The sequence below is a fragment of the Pseudophryne corroboree genome, chromosome 9 (genome assembly GCF_028390025.1).
Source record: "Pseudophryne corroboree isolate aPseCor3 chromosome 9, aPseCor3.hap2, whole genome shotgun sequence".
Classification (NCBI taxonomy): Eukaryota; Metazoa; Chordata; class Amphibia; order Anura; family Myobatrachidae; genus Pseudophryne; species Pseudophryne corroboree.
In genome coordinates this window covers 386,058,686-386,078,619 of record NC_086452.1, presented here as the reverse complement: position 1 = coordinate 386,078,619, position 19,934 = coordinate 386,058,686, and the positions used below count along the sequence as shown (strand labels likewise).

The window sequence follows — 19,934 nt, the reverse complement described above, 5'->3', positions numbered from 1 at the left end:
CTTCTTCTTGTTTCAGCATCTGCAAGGGGGCCGGCGGCGAGGCTCCGGTGACCATCCAGGCTGTACCTGTGATCGTCCCTCTGGAGCTAATGTCCAGTAGCCAAAGAAGCCAATCCATCCTGCACGCAGGTGAGTTCACTTCTTCTCCCCTAAGTCCCTCGTTGCAGTGATCCTGTTGCCAGCAGGACTCACTGTAAAATAAAAAACCTAAGCTAAACTTTTCTAAGCAGCTCTTTAGGAGAGCCACCTAGATTGCACCCTTCTCGGCCGGGCACAAAAATCTAACTGAGGCTTGGAGGAGGGTCATAGGGGGAGGAGCCAGTGCACACCACCTGATCCTAAAGCTTTACTTTTTGTGCCCTGTCTCCTGCGGAGCCGCTATTCCCCATGGTCCTTTCAGGAACCCCAGCATCCACTAGGACGATAGAGAAAATCGCTTTTAAACAGCCCTCCACACGACGATCCGTTGGTTCCTTCAGAGAAGTGACGGTAGTAACTGGCAGAGCGGAGGAAAGAACCATACGCGCCACATGAGAATCTACAGGCGGAGGAATTTCCCAATTTTTACACACCTCCGCAGAGAGACGATAGCGAGCCAACAGTCTCTTATTCGGTATAAATTTTGTCCCCGGATTTTCCCAGGATTCCTGACGTATGTCAACCAGGTGTTTAGAATAGGGTAAAACTTGTTTTTCCACCTTCTTACGCTTAAACCTATCCGGTTTCTTGGAGACAGTTTCAGGCTCAGAATCGTCAGACACTTGAAGAAGGAAATGTATCGCCTCCATCAAATCCGAGACATCCACGGATGACTTCCCTTCCCCATCTGAAACATTAGCGTCAGTGTCAGAGGGGTCAGTATATTCACCGACCTCCTCAGGGGACGTTTCGGTTAAAGCCGTGGATTGGGAGGAGGTAATGGCCCATTTAGAAGATGACTTAGTCTTAGGCGGGCGAGAGTGACACTTAGATTTAATCATAGAACGGTTCAAATGCTGTAACTGAGTGGAAAGCTGATCCGCCCATGGCGGGTTCACAGCAGGGACCATAAACTGTTGCAGTGGCACAGGTGGTACCACAGGGGGCGTCAATTTAGTCATAAGCGTGTTTAACAATGTGGAGAATGTAGCCCAAGGTGGGTCCTGTGATGCCCCAAGCGCTACCGACCCACTGGGTGGTAAGGAACCCCCTGAACCTGAACTCTCAGCTGCTAAATTATCCTCCATTACATCTGCAGCCTCACTACTATGCAGTGTGGGAGAGACTGCAACGCCGTTGCCACGTGTAGCAGACATAACTATGTGCACAATAATGGGCAACCCGGTACAAAGTGTAGCAGCGCTATACCTAGCAAGAACTCTCAGAAAAGAAGCCTAAGATGGCCAAGACCAGGAGTTCAATAGATATAGAATATATGGTGACTATAAATCACAAGTAAAAATACCCCGTCAGTATATCTTGTGATACAATCCTATATTATTTATGGACAAAAAAACTGAAACACTTGGCCCCCACAGGTATACTAATATAGGAATAGCACCCTGAGTGAAATACCCTGCAATAAGGCAACCACGCAGCAGCTACATGCACACACCATGGCCGCAACTAGGGGGGTCTGGGGGGGGCATGTGACCTGGGCGCCGGATTGGAAGGGGCGCCGTCATGATCAGTTTAATTCCCCAAACATCCCTCCTTATCTGCATCGTCCCTAACAGCTCGTTATGCAGCCACAGCAGCTAGTAGAGTCTGGAGTTTATGCTCCAGACTCTACTAGCTGCTGCGTCTGCCTAACAAGCTGGGCACAAAGCATTGCTGTGATTAAACTGAAAATAAACTACAGCTCCCAGCAGCCCTTGCTGCGGGAGCTGTAGTTTACTTTCACTTTCTTCTATGCAGTCGCGCGTTGTGCCCGCCTCGGCAGAGCTGGATAAAGAGGGGGCACAGGGAACAAGCTAACTCCCCAGCCTCCCCCCAGCTGCCTTTAATCGTCACAGCAGTGCTGAGCTGAACAAGAAGATTTAGCCGAAAGGGGGCGGGGCTACACGGCACTGTACACAGTGCCAGTCCAGCCAGCAGCATGGGAGACAGAAGCTCACTATGTAGCAGCAGAAGGGAAAAGGGGTGTACACTTTACAAGCGGCCACGCCCCTTTTTCGGATTTGTACCGATTTTTCTGTGTCAAATGTTGGAGGGTATGTATGTGTGCATGTATGTATACATGTGTGACTATGTATACAGGTGTGTGACTATATGTGAGTGAATGTATGCGTGTGTGTATGTGTTTAGGTATGGGACAGCATGTATGTGTACAGGTGTGTGATTTTACGTACTGTATATTTATCAATGTACGGGCTGTCTCCTCTTTTTTTCTTCATCCGTAGCCCCAAATAATGTCTAGCTACCCCCCCCCCCCCCTCCTCATAAGAAGCCCTTTGCCCTTGTGGAGGTTATATATATATATATATATATATATATATATATATATATATATATGTGTGTGTGTGGTGCATCGGGGGCGCCAACTTGCTGCCTTGCCCCGGGTGCCGAAGATCCTAGTTTCGGCCCCGCACACACACAAATATAGTCACAAGTGTACAATGCAGAAATTATGTACCATAAACTGCACTGGACTGGCACTACAAAGTAATACTCATTATGGCTATATGTGATAACTATAGATATAACAAACACAGTAAGCACTGGATGTATATCACAGGGTGTTTGTACCACACAACCCTGACAGTATGCACTCTTTCTTAACTAACACAGTCGCAGTGACAGGTAGAATACTCAAGTGTCCTGTAGGAAGCACAGCACTGGCAGTCAGGCGGTTCCACAGAGGAGGATTTACCCCAGCAATGCCAGGAACAGCAAGGCTCTATCTGTAATGGCCGCTGACCAGGAGTGAAGGAGAAGGAAGCAGCTCCGGGGCGGGAACATTGTATAAATGGCGCCCTGGGGCTGGGGGAAGGGGCCTCAGGTCCGGCCTGCTCCCCCTGCTGGCATCCCCACCCGGTGTGCGGGCAGAACAACAAAATGGGGGAACTGGTACTAAATCCTCCTGACCTGTGCCCAAAATAATACCCTGGTGGCTAGTGGAACAGCTGCCCAGTACTCAGTGGCCACGACAGCGCGCGCGCTGCCCGCCTCCTTCGGCACAGGAGCCCCTTAACCGTCCCCTTGTCTGCGGCCCCGCGATCTGGGAGACGGCGGCGTGTGTGTGACTCACATTTAGGAAGTCACACACGCTACAGTGAACCGGCAACCCCGGCACGGGAGTATACAGTGCCGCTGGGGGTGATGGAGCTGCACGCTGGAAAGACTCTGAGACTTTGCCAGCAGCAGCCCTTGAAGTCTTCAAACAGATTACTGTTCAGTCTTAGTACAATAACTCCGAAAAAAGCTGCTTAAGGCAGCCACCTGTAAAGTGCCTGCATACTGCAAGGCACCAACTTACAAACTGAGCTCCTGTGCACGGAGGTGGGGTGATATAGGAGGCGCCATGCATCTTGGGAAGAAGGTCAAAGCTTTGAGCCTGTTGGTGCCTCGGATCCTACTCTACACCCCGATGTTATTCCTTGTGGAGCCCAGTGTACCGTCATTCCGAGTTGATCGCTCGCTAGCTAGTTATAGCAGCCGTGCAAACGCTATGCCGCCGCCCACTGGGAGTGTAAGTGCGAATGAATGTATCGCAAAGCACATGCAAAACATTTTTGTGTAGTTTCAGAGTAGCTCAAAATCTACTCAGCACCTGCAATCACTTCAGCTTATTCAGTTCCGGATTTGACGTCACACACCCGCCCAGCGTTCGCCCAGCCACGCCTGCGTTTTTTCTGGCACGCCTGCGTTTTCTGAAACACCCCCTTAAAACGGTTAGTTGCCACCCAGAAACGCCCACTTCATGTCAATCACTCTGCGGCAACCAGTGCGACTGAAATGCATCGCTAGACCCTGTGCAAAACTACATCATTCGTTGTGCCCGTACGTCCTGCATACGCATGCGCAGAACTGCCGTTTCTTTAGCCTGATCGCTGCGCTGCAAACAAATGCAGCTAGCGATCAACTCGGAATGACCCCCATTATGTAAAGGTTCTCAAGAGAACATAGCGGCGCTGATTCTGAAGCATAAAAGAGCAAATAACTGTGCACCTTGGTAAAACCATGCTGCAATGCATGTGGGGCAGTTCTAAATGTGCAGACAGTTAGATGTGAGAGAGTGGCGTGTCCAGACTGAAATCTAAATTGCAGTATAAAAATAAAGCGGTCCAGCATTTGTGGGCTACATGCAAAAGTAGCCAGTATTTACCCTGTACGCAGGCGTAATACATGTATTTGCTCTCCCTTGCACTTTGTACAGGTGTACAGTTGTTTGTTCTTTTATCCTTTACCTCAACAGAACCTCAGAATCAGGCCCATAATCCTGTGAGGCTTGTTACATCTAGAACACAGCTAAATCCTTCCTTGTGTCATTTAGACTTTGCATTTCTATAATATGCTGCAATATCACATGAGCAACACAACATATTTGTTGAATCAGAGAGCTTCCATATTACTATCTTTGTACTTTGTGCAGAGAGATTCCTTATATTAAGCTAAAATAGAAAAAAAACCTTATAATAACAAATTATACTGTGTATTAAATACCTTCCGTTTTGATTTTCAGGGCAGTTCTAACCAAAGCAAACAATGTGGCATTAAACATCACTGTCCCATCACTGTTTAGTGGCATATTCATGGCAACCAGTCTCTGTTAAGAGGAAACAGAATGTGTAAGTTACTATATTTTATGCTATTCACTCACAAACAGCATGAAACTAAGGGGGACATGAACTAAGCAGTGATAAAAGTGGAGAAGGGAGCCAGTGGAGAAGTTGCCCATGGCAACCAATCAGCTGCTCTGTATACTTTTAAAGTATGCAAATGAGAAATGTTACATCAATGCTGATTGGTTGCCTTGGGCAACTTCTCCACTGGCTCACTTCTCCACTTTTATCACTGCTTAGTACATGTCCCCCTAAGTTCAGAGTAAAAGTGAAGAAAATGCATTTGGGGGGTATCCAATTGCCCGCGGTCGATGAGCACGGGTAATTGTATTGCCAGGGGCTATCCTATTAGCCCTGATGCGGCGTACTCCTCCTCCCGATGCCGGCACTTATCTCTGATTATGCTTCGGGTGCCTCAGGGGGACAAAAGATCGACAGTTAAATGGTTAACTTAATGGTTAACATGGACTTAAGTCGGCAGGGTCAAAAGGTTGACATGATCAACAGGTTGTTTTCATGATTTTTCGGGTTAGGGTTGAGGGTTAGTTACTTGGGGGAGGGTTAGGGTTAGGAACTGGGGGTGGGTTAGGCACTAGGGGGAGGGTTAGGAACTAAGGGTGGGTTAGGCACTTGGGGGAGGGTTAGGGTTAGGAACTGGGGGTGGGTTAGGGTTAGGCACTGGTGGAGGGTTAGGCACTGGGGGAGGGTTAAGGTTAGAAAATGGGAATTTGCTTGCCGATAATTCTATTTCTCGTAGTCCGTAGTGGATGCTGGGGACTCCGTCAGGACCATGGGGAATAGCGGCTCCGCAGGAGACAGGGCACAAAAGTAAAAGCTTTAGGATCAGGTGGTGTGCACTGGCTCCTCCCCCTATGACCCTCCTCCAAGCCTCAGTTAGGATACTGTGCCCGGACGAGCGTACACAATAAGGAAGGATTTTGAATCCCGGGTAAGACTCATACCAGCCACACCAATCACACTGTACAGCCTGTGATCTGAACCCAGTTAACAGCATGATAACAGCGGAGCCTCTGAAAAGATGGCTCACAACAATAATAACCCGATTTTTGTAACAATAACTATGTACAAATATTGCAGACAATCCGCACTTGGGATGGGCGCCCAGCATCCACTACGGACTACGAGAAATAGAATTATCGGCAAGCAAATTCCCATTTTCTCTAACGTCCTAAGTGGATGCTGGGGACTCCGTCAGGACCATGGGGATTATACCAAAGCTCCCAAACGGGCGGGAGAGTGCGGATGACTCTGCATCACCGAATGAGAGAACTCCAGGTCCTCCTCAGTCAGGGTGTGCCCCTGACCAAGTATCAGCTCGGCAAAGTTGTAAAGCCGAGACCCCTCGGGCAGCCGCCCAAGATGAGCCCACCTTCCTTGTGGAATGGGCATTTACATATTTTGGCTGTGGCAGGCCTGCCACAGAATGTGCAAGCTGAATTGTACTACACATCCAACTAGCAATCGTCTGCTTAGAAGCAAGAGCACCCAGTTTGTTGGGTGCATACAGGATAACAGCAAGTCAGTTTTCCTGACTCCAGCCGTCCTGGAAACTATATTTTCAGGGCCCTGACAACATCTAGCAACTTGGAGTCCTCCAAGTCCCTAGTAGCCGCAGGTACCACAATAAGCTGGTTCAGGTGAAACACTGACACCACCTTAGGGAGAAACTGGGGATGAGTCCGCAGCTCTGCCCTGTCCGAATGGACAATCAGATATGGGCTTTTTTGAGACAAACGCCGCCAATTCTGACACTCGCCTGGCCGAGGCCAGGGCCAACAGCATGGTCACTTTCCCTGTGAGATATTTCAAATCCAGAGATTTGAGCGGTTTAAACCAATGTGATTTTAGGAATCCCAGAACTACGTTGAGATCCCACAGTGCCACTGGAGGCACAAAAGGGGGTTGTATATGCAGTACTCCCTTGACAAACTTCTGGACTTCAGGAACTGAAGCCAATTCTTTCTGGAAGAAAATCGACAGGGCCGAAATTTGAACCTTAATGGACCCCAATTTGAGGCCCATAGACACTCCTGTTTGCAGGAAATGCAGGAAACGACCGAGTTGAAATTTCTTCATGGGGCCTTCCTGGCCTCACACCACGCAACATATTTTCGCCACATGTGGTGATAATGTTGTGCGGTCACCTCCTTCCTGGCTTTGACCAGGGTAGGAATGACCTCTTCCGGAATGCCTTTTTCCCTTAGGATCCGGCGTTCAACCGCCATGCCGTCAAATGCAGCCGCGGTAAGTCTTGGAACAGACATGGTACTTGCTGAAGCAAGTCCCTTCTTAGCGGCAGAGGCCATGAGTCCTCTGTGAGCATCTCTTGAAGTTCCGGGTACCAAGTCCTTCTTGGCCAATCCGGAGCCACGAGTATAGTTCTTACTCCTCTACGTCTTATAATTCTCAATACCTTGGGTATGAGAAGCAGAGGAGGGAAGACATACACCGACTGGTACACCCACGGTGTTACCAGAAACGTCCACAGCTATTGCCTGAGGGACTTTTGACCTGGCGCAATACTTGTCCAGTTTTTTGTTCAGGCGGGACGCCATCATGTCCACCTTTGGTCTTTCCCAACGGTTCACAATCATGTGGAAGACTTCCTGATGAAGTCCCCACTCTCCCGGGTGGAGGTTGTGCCTGCAGAGGAAGTCTGCTTCCCAGTTGTCCACTCCCGGAATGAACACTGCTGACAGTGCTATCCCATGATTTTCCACCCAGCGAAAAATCCTTGCAGTTTCTGCCATTGCCCTCCTGCTTCTTGTGCCGCCCTGTCTGTTTACGTGGGCGACTGCCGTGATGTTGTCCCACTGGATCAATACCGGCTGACCTTGAAGCAGAGGTCTTGCTAAGCTTAGAGCATTGTAAATTGCCCTTAGCTCCAGTATATTTATGTGGAGAAAAATCTCCAGACTTGATCACACTCCCTGGAAATTTTTTCCCTGTGTGACTGCTCCCCAGCCTCTCAGGCTGGCCTCCGTGGTCACCAGCATCCAATCCTGAATGCCGAATCTGCGGCCCTCTAGAAGATGAGCACTCTGTAACCACCACAGGAGAGACACCCTTGTCCTTGGAGATAGGGTTATCCGCTGATGCATCTGAAAATGCGATCCGGACCATTTGTCCAGCAGATCCCACTGAAAAGTTCTTGCGTGGAATTTGCCGAATGGAATCGCTTCGTAATAAGCCACCATTTTTCCCAGGACTCTTGTGCAATGATGCACTGACACTTTTCCTGGTTTTAGGAGGTTCCTGACTAGCTCGGATAACTCCCTGGCTTTCTCCTCCGGGAGAAACACCTTTTTCTGGACTGTGTCCAGAACCATCCCTAGGAACAGCAGACGTGTCGTCGGAAACGGCTGTGATTTTGGATATTTAGAATCCACCCGTGCTGTCGTAGAACTACTTGAGATAGTGCTACTCCGACTTCCAACTGTTCACTGGACCTTGCCCTTATCAGGAGATCGTCCAAGTAAGGGATAATTAAGACGCCTTTTCTTTGAAGAAGAATCATCATTTTTGGCCATTACTTTGGTAAAGACCCGGGGTGCCGTGGACAATCCAAACGGCAGCGTCTGAAACTGATAGTGACAGTTCCGTACCACGAACCTGAGGTACCCTTGGTGAGAAGGGCAATTTTGGACATGGAGGTAAGCATCCTTGATGTCCAGGGACACCATATAGTCCCCTTCTTCCTGGTTCGCTAACACTGCTCTGAGTGACTCCATCTTGATTTGAACCTTTGTATGTAAGTGTTCAAAGATTTCCCATTTAGAATAGGTCTCACCGAGCCGTCTGGCTTCAGTACCACAATATAGTGTGGAATAATACCCCTTTCCTTGTTGTAGGAGGGGTACTTTGATTATCACCTGCTGGGAATACAGCTTGTGAATTGTTTCCAATACTGCCTCCCTGTCGGAGGAAGACGTTGGTAAAGCAGACATCAGGAGCCTGCGAGGGGGAGACGTCTCGAATTTCCAGTCTGTACCCCTGGGATACTACTTGTAGGATCCAGGGGTCCACTTGCGAGTGAGCCCACTATGCGCTGAAACTCTTGAGACGACCCCCCACCGCACTTGAGTCCGCTTGTACGGCCCCAGCGTCATGCTGAGGACTTGGCAGAAGCTGTGGAGGGCTTCTGTTCCTGGGAATGGGCTGCCTGCTGCAGTCTTCTTCCCTTTCCTCTATCCCTGGGCAGATATGACTGGCCTTTTGCCCGCTTGCCCTTATGGGGACGAAAGGACTGAGGCTGAAAAGACGGTGTCTTTTTCTGCTGAGATGTGATTTGGGGTAAAAAAGGTGGATTTTCCAGCTGTTGCCGAGGCCACCAGGTCCGATGGACCGACCCCAAATAACTCCTCCCCTTTATACGGCAATACTTCCATGTGCCGTTTGGAATCTGCATCACCTGACCACTGTCGTGTCCATAAACATCTTCTGGCAGATATGGACATCGCACTTACTCTTGATGCCAGAGTGCAAATATCCCTCTGTGCATCTCGCATATATAGAAATGCATCCTTTAAATGCTCTATAGTCAATAAAATACTGTCCCTGTCAAGGGTATCAATATTTTCAGTCAGGGAATCCGACCAAGCCACCCCAGCGCTGCACATCCAGGCTGAGGCGATCGCTGGTCGCAGTATAACACCAGTATGTGTGTATATACCTTTTTAGGATATTTTACAGCCTCTCAGCTGGCTCCTTGAGGGCGGCCCTATCTGGAGACGGTACCGCCACTTGTTTTGATAAGCGTGTGAGCGCCTTATCCACCCTAAAGGGTGTTTCTCAACGCGCCCTAACTTCTGGCGGGAAAGGGTATACCGCCAATAATTTTCTATCGGGGGAAACCCACGCATCATCACACACTTCATTTAATTTATCTGATTCAGGAAAAACTACAGGTAGTTTTTTCACACCCCACATAATACCCTTCTTGTGGTACTTGTAGTATCAGAAATATGTAACACCTCCTTCATTGCCCTTAACATGTAACGTGTGGCCCTAAAGGAAAATACGTTTGTTTCTTCACCGTCGACACTGGAGTCAGTGTCCGTGTCTGTGTCGACCGACTGAGGTAAATGAGCGTTTTACAGCCCCTGACGGTGTTTGAGACACCTGGACAGGTACTAATTTGTTTGCCGGCCGTCTCATGTCGTCAACCGACCTTGCAGCGTGTTGACATTATAACGTAATTCCTTAAATAAGCCATCCATTCCGGTGTCGACTCCCTAGAGAGTGACATCACCATTTCAGGCAATTGCTCCGCCTCCTCACCAACATCGTCCTCATACATGTCGACACACACGTACCGACACACAGCACACACACAGGGAATGCTCTGATAGAGGACAGGACCCCACTAGCCCTTTGGGGAGACAGAGGGAGAGTTTGCCAGCACACACCAAAAACGCTATAATTATACAGGGACAACCTTTATATAATAAGAATTTACTTACCGATAATTCTATTTCTCGGAGTCCGTAGTGGATGCTGGGGTTCCTGAAAGGACCATGGGGAATAGCGGCTCCGCAGGAGACAGGGCACAAAAAGTAAAGCTTTTCCAGATCAGGTGGTGTGCACTGGCTCCTCCCCCTATGACCCTCCTCCAGACTCCAGTTAGGTACTGTGCCCGGACGAGCGTACACAATAAGGGAGGATTTTGAATCCCGGGTAAGACTCATACCAGCCACACCAATCACACCGTACAACTTGTGATCTAAACCCAGTTAACAGTATGATAACAAAAGGAGCCTCTGAAAGACGGCTTCCTACAACAATAACCCGATTTTTGTAACAATAACTATGTACAAGTATTGCAGAATAATCCGCACTTGGGATGGGCGCCCAGCATCCACTACGGACTCCGAGAAATAGAATTATCGGTAAGTAAATTCTTATTTTCTCTATCGTCCTAGTGGATGCTGGGGTTCCTGAAAGGACCATGGGGATTATACCAAAGCTCCCAAACGGGCGGGAGAGTGCGGATGACTCTGCAGCACCGAATGAGAGAACTCCAGGTCCTCTTTTGCCAGGGTATCAAATTTGTAAAATTTTACAAACGTGTTCTCCCCCGACCACGTAGCTGCTCGGCAGAGTTGTAATGCCGAGACCCCTCGGGCAGCCGCCCAAGATGAGCCCACCTTCCTTGTGGAATGGGCATTTACATATTTTTTGCTGTGGCAAGCCTGCCACAGAATGTGCAAGCTGAATTGTACCACAAATCCAACGAGCAATAGTCTGCTTAGAAGCAGGAGCACCCAGCTTGTTGGGTGCATACAGGATAAACAGCAAGTCAGATTTCCTGACTCCAGCCGACCTGGAAACTATATTTTCAGGGTCCTGACAACATCCAGCAACTTGGAGTCCTCCAAGTCCCTAGTAGCCGCAGGCACCACAATAAGCTGGTTCAGGTGAAACGCTGACACCACCTTAGGGAGAAACTGGGGACGAGTCCACAGCTTTGCTCTGTCCGAATGGACAATCAGATATGGCTTTGTGAGATAAAGCCGCCAATTCTGACACTCGCCTGGCCGAGGCCAGGACCAACAGCATGGTCACTTTCCATGTGAGATATATCAAATCCACAGATTTGAGTTGTTTAAAACAATGTGATTTTAGGAATCCCAAACTACGTTGAGATCGCCCCGTGCCACTGGAGACATCAAAAAGGGGTTGTATATGCAGTACTCCCTTAACAACTTCTGGACTTCAGGAACTGAAGCCAATTTCTTTCTGGAAGAAAATCGACCGGTCGAAATTTGAACCTTAATGGACCCCAATTTGAGACCCATATACACTCCTGCTTGCAGGAAATGTAGGAATTAACCTAGTTGAAATTCTTCCGTGGAGCCTTCCTGGCCTCACACCATGGAACATATTTTCACCTAAGCGGTGATAATGTTGTGCGGTCACCTCCTTCCTGGCTCTGACCAGGGTAGGGATGACCTCTTCCGGAATGCCTTTTTCCCTTAGGATCCGGCGTTCACCCGCCCTGGCGTCAACGCAGCTGCGGTAAGTCATGGAACAGACATGATTCTTGCTGAATCAAGATCCTTTCTAGTATCTCTTGAAGTTCCGGGTACCAAGTTCTTCTTGGCCCAAACCGGAACCCCGAGTATAGTTCTTACTCCTCTCCTTCCTATCATTCTCCATACACTGGGTATGAAAGGCAGAGGAGGGAACACATACACCGACTGGTACACCCACGGTGTTACCAGAGCGTCCCAGCTATTGCCTGAGGGTCTCTAGACCTGGCGCTTCATGTGGGACGCCATCATAACCACCTTTGGTCTTTCCCAACGGTTTACAAACATGTGGAAACTTCCAGATGAAGTTCCCACTTTTCCGGGTGGAATTCATTTATGCTGAGGAAATCTTCCTAGTTGTCCACTCCCGGAATGAACACTGCTGACAGTGTTATCACATGATCTTTCGCCCAGCGAAGAATCCTTGCTGTCATTGCCCTCCTGCTTCTTGTGCCGCCCCGTCTGTTTACGTGGGCGACTGCCATGATGATGTCCTACTGGATCAGCACCGGTTGACTTTGAAGCAGAGGTCTTCCTAGGCTCAGAGCATCGTAAATTGCCCTTAGCTCCAGTATATTCATGTGGAGAGAAATCTCCAGACTTGACCACACTTCCTTGGAAATTTCTTCCTTGTGTGACTGTTCCCCAGCCTCTCAGGCTGGCATCCGTGGTCACCAGAACACAGTCCTGAATGCTGAATGTGCTGCCCTCTAGAAGATGAGCACTCTGCAGCCCCCACAGAAGAGACACCCTTGTCCTTGGAGACAGGGTTATCCGCTGATGCATCTGAAGATGCGATCCGGACCATTCGTCCAGCAAATCCCCCTGAAAAGTTTTTGCGTGAGATCTGCCGAATGGAATCGCTTCGTAAGAAGCCACCATTTTTCCCAGGACTCCTGTGCATTTATGCACTGATACTTGGCCTGGATTTAGGAGGTTTCTGACTAGGTCGGATAACTCCCTGGCTTTCCCCTCCAGGAGAAATACCTCTTTCTGGACTATGCCCAGAATCATTCCTAGGAACAGCAGACGTATCATCGGAAAACAGCTGCGATTTTTGGAATATTTGGAATCCACTCGTGCTGTCGTAGAACTACTTTAGATAGTTCTTTTCCGACCTCCAACTGTTCTCTGGAAACTTGTCCCTTTCAGGATATCGTCCAAGTAAGGGATAATTTAGATGCCTTTCTTCTTTTAAGAATCATCTTTTCGGCCATTACCTTGGTAAAGGCCCGGGGTGCCGTGGATAATTCAACGGCAGCGTCTGAAACTGATATTGACAGTTCTGTATCACGAACCAGAGGTACCCTTGTTGAGAAGGGCAAATTTGGACATGGAGGTAATCCTTGATGTCCAGGGACACCATATAGTCCCCTTTTTTCCGGTTCTCTATCACTGCTCTGAGTGACTCCATCTTGATTTGAACCTTTTTATGTAAGTGTTCAAAGATTTCAGATTTAGACTATGTCTCACCAAGCCGTCTGGCTTCAGTACCACAATATAGTGTGGAGGACTAATACCCTTTTCCTCGTTGTAGGAGGGGTACTTTGATTATCACCTGCTGGAAATACAGCTTGTGAATTTTTTCCCAATACTGCCTCCTTGTCGGAGGGAGCCGTTGGTAAAGCAGGCTTCAGGAACCTGCGAGGAAAAAATGTCTCGACTCTCCAATCTGTACCCCTGGGATAATACTTGTATGATCTAGGGGTCAACTTGCGAGTGATCCCACTGCGCGCTGAGACTCTTGAGACTACCCCCCCACTGGTGGAGGGCTTCTTTTCCTGGGAAGGGGCTGCCTGCTGCAGTCTACTTCCCTTTCCTCTATGTCTGGGCAGATATGACTGGCCTTTTGCCCGCATGGGAACGGAAGGATTGAGGCTGAAAAGACAGTGTCTTTTTCTGCTGAGATGTAACTTGGGGCCCAAATAACTCCTTCCCTTTATACGGCAATACTTCCATGTGCCGTATGGGATCTGTATCACCTGACCACTGTCGTGTCCATGACATCTTCTGGGAGATATGGACAACGCACTTATCTTGATGCCAGAGTGCAAATATCCCTCTGTGCATCTCGCATACATATATATAGAATGCATCCTATTAAATGCTCTATATCAATAAAATATTTTTAGTCAGGGAATTCGACCAAGCCAACCCAGCACTGCATCTCCAGGCTGATGGCGATCGCTGGTCGCAGTATAACCACCGTCTGTGTGTATATACTTTTTAGGATATTTTTCCAGCTGCCTATCAGCTGGCTCCTTGAGGGCGGCCGTATTTGGAGACGGTAACGCCACTTGATAAGTGTGTGAGCGCCTTATCCACCCTAATGGGTGCTTCCCAACGCGCCCTAACTTCTGGCGGGAAAAGGTATAACGCCAATATTTGCTATCGGGGTAAACCCACGCATCATCACACACTTCATTTTATTTTATCTGATTCAGGAAAAACTACAGGTAGTTTTTTCACTTCCACATAATACCCTTTTCTGTGGTACTTGTAGTATCAGAAATATGTAACAGCTCCTTCATTGCCCTTAACGTGTGGCCCTAATGAGGAATACGTTTGTTTATTCACCGTCGACACTGGATTCAGTGTCCGTGTCTGTGTCTGTGTCGACCGACTGAGGTAAATGGGCGTTTTTTATAAAAAACCCCTGACGGTGTTTCTGAGACGCCTGGACCGTTACTAATTGTTTGTCGGTCGTCTCATGTCGTCAACCGACCTTGCAGCGTGTTGACATTCTCACGTAATTCCCTAAATAAGCCATCCATTCCGGTGTCGACTCCCTAGAGAGTGACATCACCATTACAGGCAATTTCTCCGCCTCCTCCAGCATCGTCCTCATACATGTCGACACACACGTACCGACACACAGCACACACACCTGGAATGCTCTGACAGAGGACAGGACCCCACTAGCCCTTTGGAGAGACAGAGGGAGAGTTTGCCAGCACACACCAAAAAACGCTATAATTACATAGGGACAACCTTATATAAGTGTTTCTCCCTAATAGCATCTTTATATATATATTTATATCGCCAATTTGTGCCCCCCCTCTCTGTTTAAACCCTGTTTCTGTAGTGCAGTGCAGGGGAGAGCCTGGGAGCCTTCTCTCCAGCCTTTCTGTGAGAGAAAAAATGGCGCTGTGTGCTGAGGAGATAGGCCCCGCCCCTTTTACGGCGGGCTCGTCTCCCGCTCTTTAGTGAAGTTTGGCAGGGGTTAAATATCTCCATATAGCCTCTGGGGGCTATATGTGAGGTATTTTTAGCCAGTATATAGGTTTACATTTGCCTCCCAGGGCGCCCCCCCCCAGCGCCCTGCACCCTCAGTGACAGCGTGTGAAGTGTGCTGAGAGGAAAATGGCGCACAGCTGCAGTGCTGTGCGCTACCTTTAGAAGACTGTCAGAGTCTTCAGCCGCCGATTCTGGACCTCTTCTAACTTCAGCATCTGCAAGGGGGCCGGCGGCGCGGCTCCGGTGACCATCCAGGCTGTACCTGTGATCGTCCCTCTGGAGCTAATGTCCAGTAGCCAAGAAGCCAATCCATCCTGCACGCAGGTGAGTTCACTTCTTCTCCCCTCAGTCCCTCGTTGCAGTGATCCTGTTGCCAGCAGGACTCACTGTAAAATAAAAAACCTAAGCTAAACTTTCTCTAAGCAGCTCTTTAGGAGAGCCACCTAGATTGCACCCTTCTCGGCCGGGCACAAAAATCTAACTGGAGTCTGGAGGAGGGTCATAGGGGGAGGAGCCAGTGCACACCACCTGATCTGGAAAAGCTTTACTTTTTGTGCCCTGTCTCCTGCGGAGCCGCTATTCCCCATGGTCCTTTCAGGAACCCCAGCATCCACTAGGACGATAGAGAAAAGTGTTTTTCCCTTATAGCATTTTAATATATATATACATATCGCCAAATAAGTGCCCCCCCTCTCTGTTTTAACCCTGTTTCTGTAGTGCAGTGCAGGGGAGAGCCTGGGAGCCTTCCCACCAGCATTTCTGTGAGGGAAAATGGCGCTGTGTGCTGAGGAGAATAGGCCCCGCCCCCTTTTCGACGGGCTTCTTCTCCCGTTTTTCTGAGACCTGGCAGGGGTTAAATACATCCATATAGCCCCCAGGGGCTATATGTGATGTATTTTTAGCCAGAATAAGGTACTATCATTGCTGCCCAGGGCGCCCCCCCCCAGCGCCCTGCACCCTCAGTGACCGCTGCTATGAAGTGTGCTGACAACAATGGCGCACAGCTGCAGTGCTGTGCGCTACCTTATGAAGACTGAAGAGTCTTCTGCCGCCGTTTCTGGACCTCTTCACTTTTTGGCATCTGCAAGGGGGGTCGGCGGCGCGGCTCCGGGACGAACCCCAGGGTGAGACCTGTGTTCCGACTCCCTCTGGAGCTAATGGTGTCCAGTAGCCTAAGAAGCCAATCCATCCTGCACGCAGGTGAGTTCACTTCTCTCCCCTAAGTCCCTCGTAGCAGTGAGCCTGTTGCCAGCAGGACTCACTGAAAATAAAAAACCTAACAAACTTTTACTCTAAGCAGCTCTTTAGGAGAGCCACCTAGATTGCACCCTTCTCGGCCGGGCACAAAAATCTAACTGAGGCTTGGAGGAGGGTCATAGGGGGAGGAGCCAGTGCACACCACCTGATCCTAAAGCTTTTACTTTTGTGCCCTGTCTCCTGCGGAGCCGCTATTCCCCATGGTCCTGACGGAGTCCCCAGCATCCACTTAGGACGTTAGAGAAACTGGGGGTGGGTTAGGGTTAGGCACTGGGGGTGGGTTAGGGTTAGGCACTGGGGGAGGGTTAGGCACTGGGGGAGGGTTAGGCACTAGGGGAGGGTTAGGAACTAGGGGAGGGTTAGGGTTAGGCACTGGGGGAGGGTTAGGCACTAGGGGAGGGTTAGGGTTAGGCACTGGGGGAGGGTTAGGCACTAGGGGAGGGTTAGGGTTAGGCACTGGGGGAGGGTTAGGCACTAGGGGAGGGTTAGGCACTGGGGGAGGGTTAGGGTTAGGCACTGGGGGAGGGTTAGGGTTAGGCACTGGGGGAGGGTTAGGCACTAGGGGAGGGTTAGGGTTAGGCACTGGGGGAGGGTTAGGCACTAGGGGACGGTTAGGATTAGGCACTGGGGGAGGGTTAGGCACTAGGGGAGGGTTAGGCACTGGGGGAGGGTTAGGGTTAGGCACTGGGGGAGGGTTAGGGTTAGGCACTGGGGGAGGGTTAGGCACTAGGGGAGGGTTAGGGTTAGGCACTGGGGGGAGGGTTTAGGCAGTAAAAAAAAAAAAGTTGACCATTTACATGTCAACCTTTTGACCCTGTCGACCTATTGACTGTTGGCTATCAGGTGTCGACCTATAGACTATCTATATACTGTCAATCTTTTAATCCACACCCAAAATTAGCCACCTAAATTTGCATACCTACCAACATCTAGATATGCCACTAACCTGCTACTGCTCTTTCCAAGGTAAGTGAATTAGAACAGTATACAGGTGTGCACTTACAGCTCTGTGAAGGTATTTTGAGTCTAAATATCCAACTTTGAAACTAGAATGTGTGCGTTATGTGTCTCCATCCTCTTAACTATAACAGAAACTTTTGAAGATGGGAGTCCCCTATTTCACACAGTGCGCCCCCTAGTTGATGTGTAGGTTGTCTTTTTAAAAAAAATGGGAAGCCTTGTTGACTTACCATATTATTCTTACACATTTTATGCATTTCATTCAAACACGTAAAAAAAAAGAATAAATGCAGATTTGATTGTGAAAGATGAATGTAGCTCTGAATATGGGCTCATGTTTTGCACAAGCATAGTAAAATACATTTTCTGCAAGTTTTTTCTCTGTAAAAAGCGGCCTGATGTTTTCTGTTATAGAATGTTATATTGTATGGAGACTTCAGCATGCAGGGTAGGTGGAAATTGCACATTTTGGAGGAGCGTTCCAAGGTTTACTGGGGGTCATTCCGAGATGATCGTAGCTGTGCTAAATTTAGCACAGCTACAATCATTCACAATGACATGCGGGGGTACGCCCAGCACAGGGCTATCCCGCCCCGCATATCAGTGCCGGCCCCTCCCCGCAGAAGTGCAAAGGCATCGCACAGCGGCGATGCCTTTTCACTTCAAGAGTAGCCCCCGACCAGCGTAGCTTTAGCGCGCTGACCGGGAGCTACTCATCGCTCCCCGGCCCGCAGCGGCTGCGTGTGAAGTCACACAGACGCTGCGGCCCCGCCCCCTTCGGCCGTCTGGCACATGCGCAGTTCTGACCCGATCGCACCACTGCGATAAACTGCAGCGCGCGATCGGGTCAGAATGACCCCCTTTGTGTCATCATAAATCCTCCTCATCCTGTAAAATTGTGTGATTTTTAAACATCCTCGCAGGTGGCAGAGGAGAAAAAACCCAACAACACTCACGTGCTAAACTTAAATTTGTTTGACCGATTACAACTGCTTTTTTAAAATATATACTTTTATGTAACAGTTTTTCTTTAAATATATAATGATTATGTAGAGGGAAGGTATGAAATATTGGGGCAAATGTTAATATTACAATTAATGTCATAATATATAGTTAATAATTTTCATATGTATGGATTATTTTCTCTTACCTTGCATGCGACTCTGTGTGGACATAACTTCCCAAAGCCCAGGGGAGGCTGAATCCGGCGGAGCAGAGTGACTACGTCCAGATGTTTAATTCTTCCCCTTCATAAGAAGAGACTTAATTTTATCTCATACAGATACATGTTATGTCAGTGTTACTGCCCTTGTGTCACATGTTTCATTAGCATAAGGTTTGTCATATACATGAGCAATAATCTACACAAATCTCAGTTTTTCCAGATAGAGTATCAGCTACCTTTTGGTTGTGGTGAAGATCTATAGGTTCACACAACTCAGGTAGCCTGCAAGAAAATAGGAATTTAATACCTACTGGTAATTCCTTTTCTCGTAGTCCGTAGTGGATACTGGGGATCTGTACTTTAGTACCATTGGGTATAGATCGGGTCCACTGGAGCCTGGCACTTTAAAACCTTTAGTGTGTGTATGTGTGTGCTGGCTCCTCCCCTCTATGCCCCTCCTACCAGACTCAGTCTAGGAAACTGTGCCCGAGGAGACGGACATACCACGAGAGAAGAAAACAGGTACAACAGTGGTGAGGCACTAAGCCAACACACAACCATAACCGAAAGGAGGGCACAAACCAGAACAGAAGATATCAACACCAACCTAACCAGGATAGCATAGCCATCCCAACAACATAATGGGACCGCAACGGCGGGCCAACCAAAAACTTACACAGGTAAGCAGGAATCGAAGCAGTGAGGCGGGCGCCCAGTATCCACTACGGACTACAAGAAAAGGAATTACCAGTAGGTATTAAATTCATATTTTCTCTAACGTCCTAGTGGATACTGGAGATCTGTACTTTAGTACCATGGGAAAGTCCCAAAGCTCCCAAACGGGTGGGAGAGTGCTGAGACCCCTGTAAAACCGCCTGACCAAACTGAAGGTCATCCTTGGCCAAAGTGTCGAACCTATAGAATTTCACAAAAGTGTTCGAACCAGACCAAGTAGCAGCTCGGCACAACTGTAAGGTCAAGACACCCCAGGCAGCCGCCCAGGAAGAGCCTCGCTGAGTGGGCCTGAATAGACGTCGGCAAATGCAGAGCCGCCAAAGTATAGGCCTGTTGAATGGTCAACCTGAGCCAACGAGCAATTGATTGCTTAGAAGCCAGATGACCAATCTTGGTGGCATCATAAAGGACAAACAGTGAATCAGATTTCCAAAGACGAGCAGTTCGTTTGACATAAATCTTCAGAGCCCTCACCACATCCAAGGACTCTGGACCAATGGAAGTGTCATACAACACCGGAACCACAATGGGTTGATTCGCATGAAAAGCTGAAACCACTTTTTTAGCAAAAACGGAGGTCGGGTCTTGAGTTCCACCCTGTCTTCAAGAAAAATCAAATAAGGGCTCTTACAGGATAAGCCCCCCAATTCAGAGACACGTCTGGCAATGCTAATAACATCACCGTCTTCCAGGTGAGAAACTTTAACTCCACCCTATGTAAGGGTTCAAACCAGTCCGATTGAAGAAAGGAAAGAACCACATTGA

The 19,934-nt window shown here is 48.8% G+C and overlaps 1 protein-coding gene across 17 annotated transcripts in view; it reads right to left on the bottom strand.

Moving 5' to 3' along the window:
* CACNA1D (calcium voltage-gated channel subunit alpha1 D) overlaps window positions 1–19,934 on the bottom strand; it is a 923,074-nt gene that overhangs the window by 133,571 nt on the left and 769,569 nt on the right. For all 17 annotated transcript variants that reach the window (XM_063940823.1, XM_063940810.1, XM_063940825.1 and 14 more), the window contains 2 exons: window positions 18,420–18,516; window positions 4,645–4,747 (listed from right to left, as the gene is read on the bottom strand). In XM_063940823.1, the coding sequence (XP_063796893.1) occupies window positions 4,645–4,747; window positions 18,420–18,516 (200 nt within the window). The remainder of the gene's footprint in view (window positions 1–4,644; window positions 4,748–18,419; window positions 18,517–19,934) is intronic.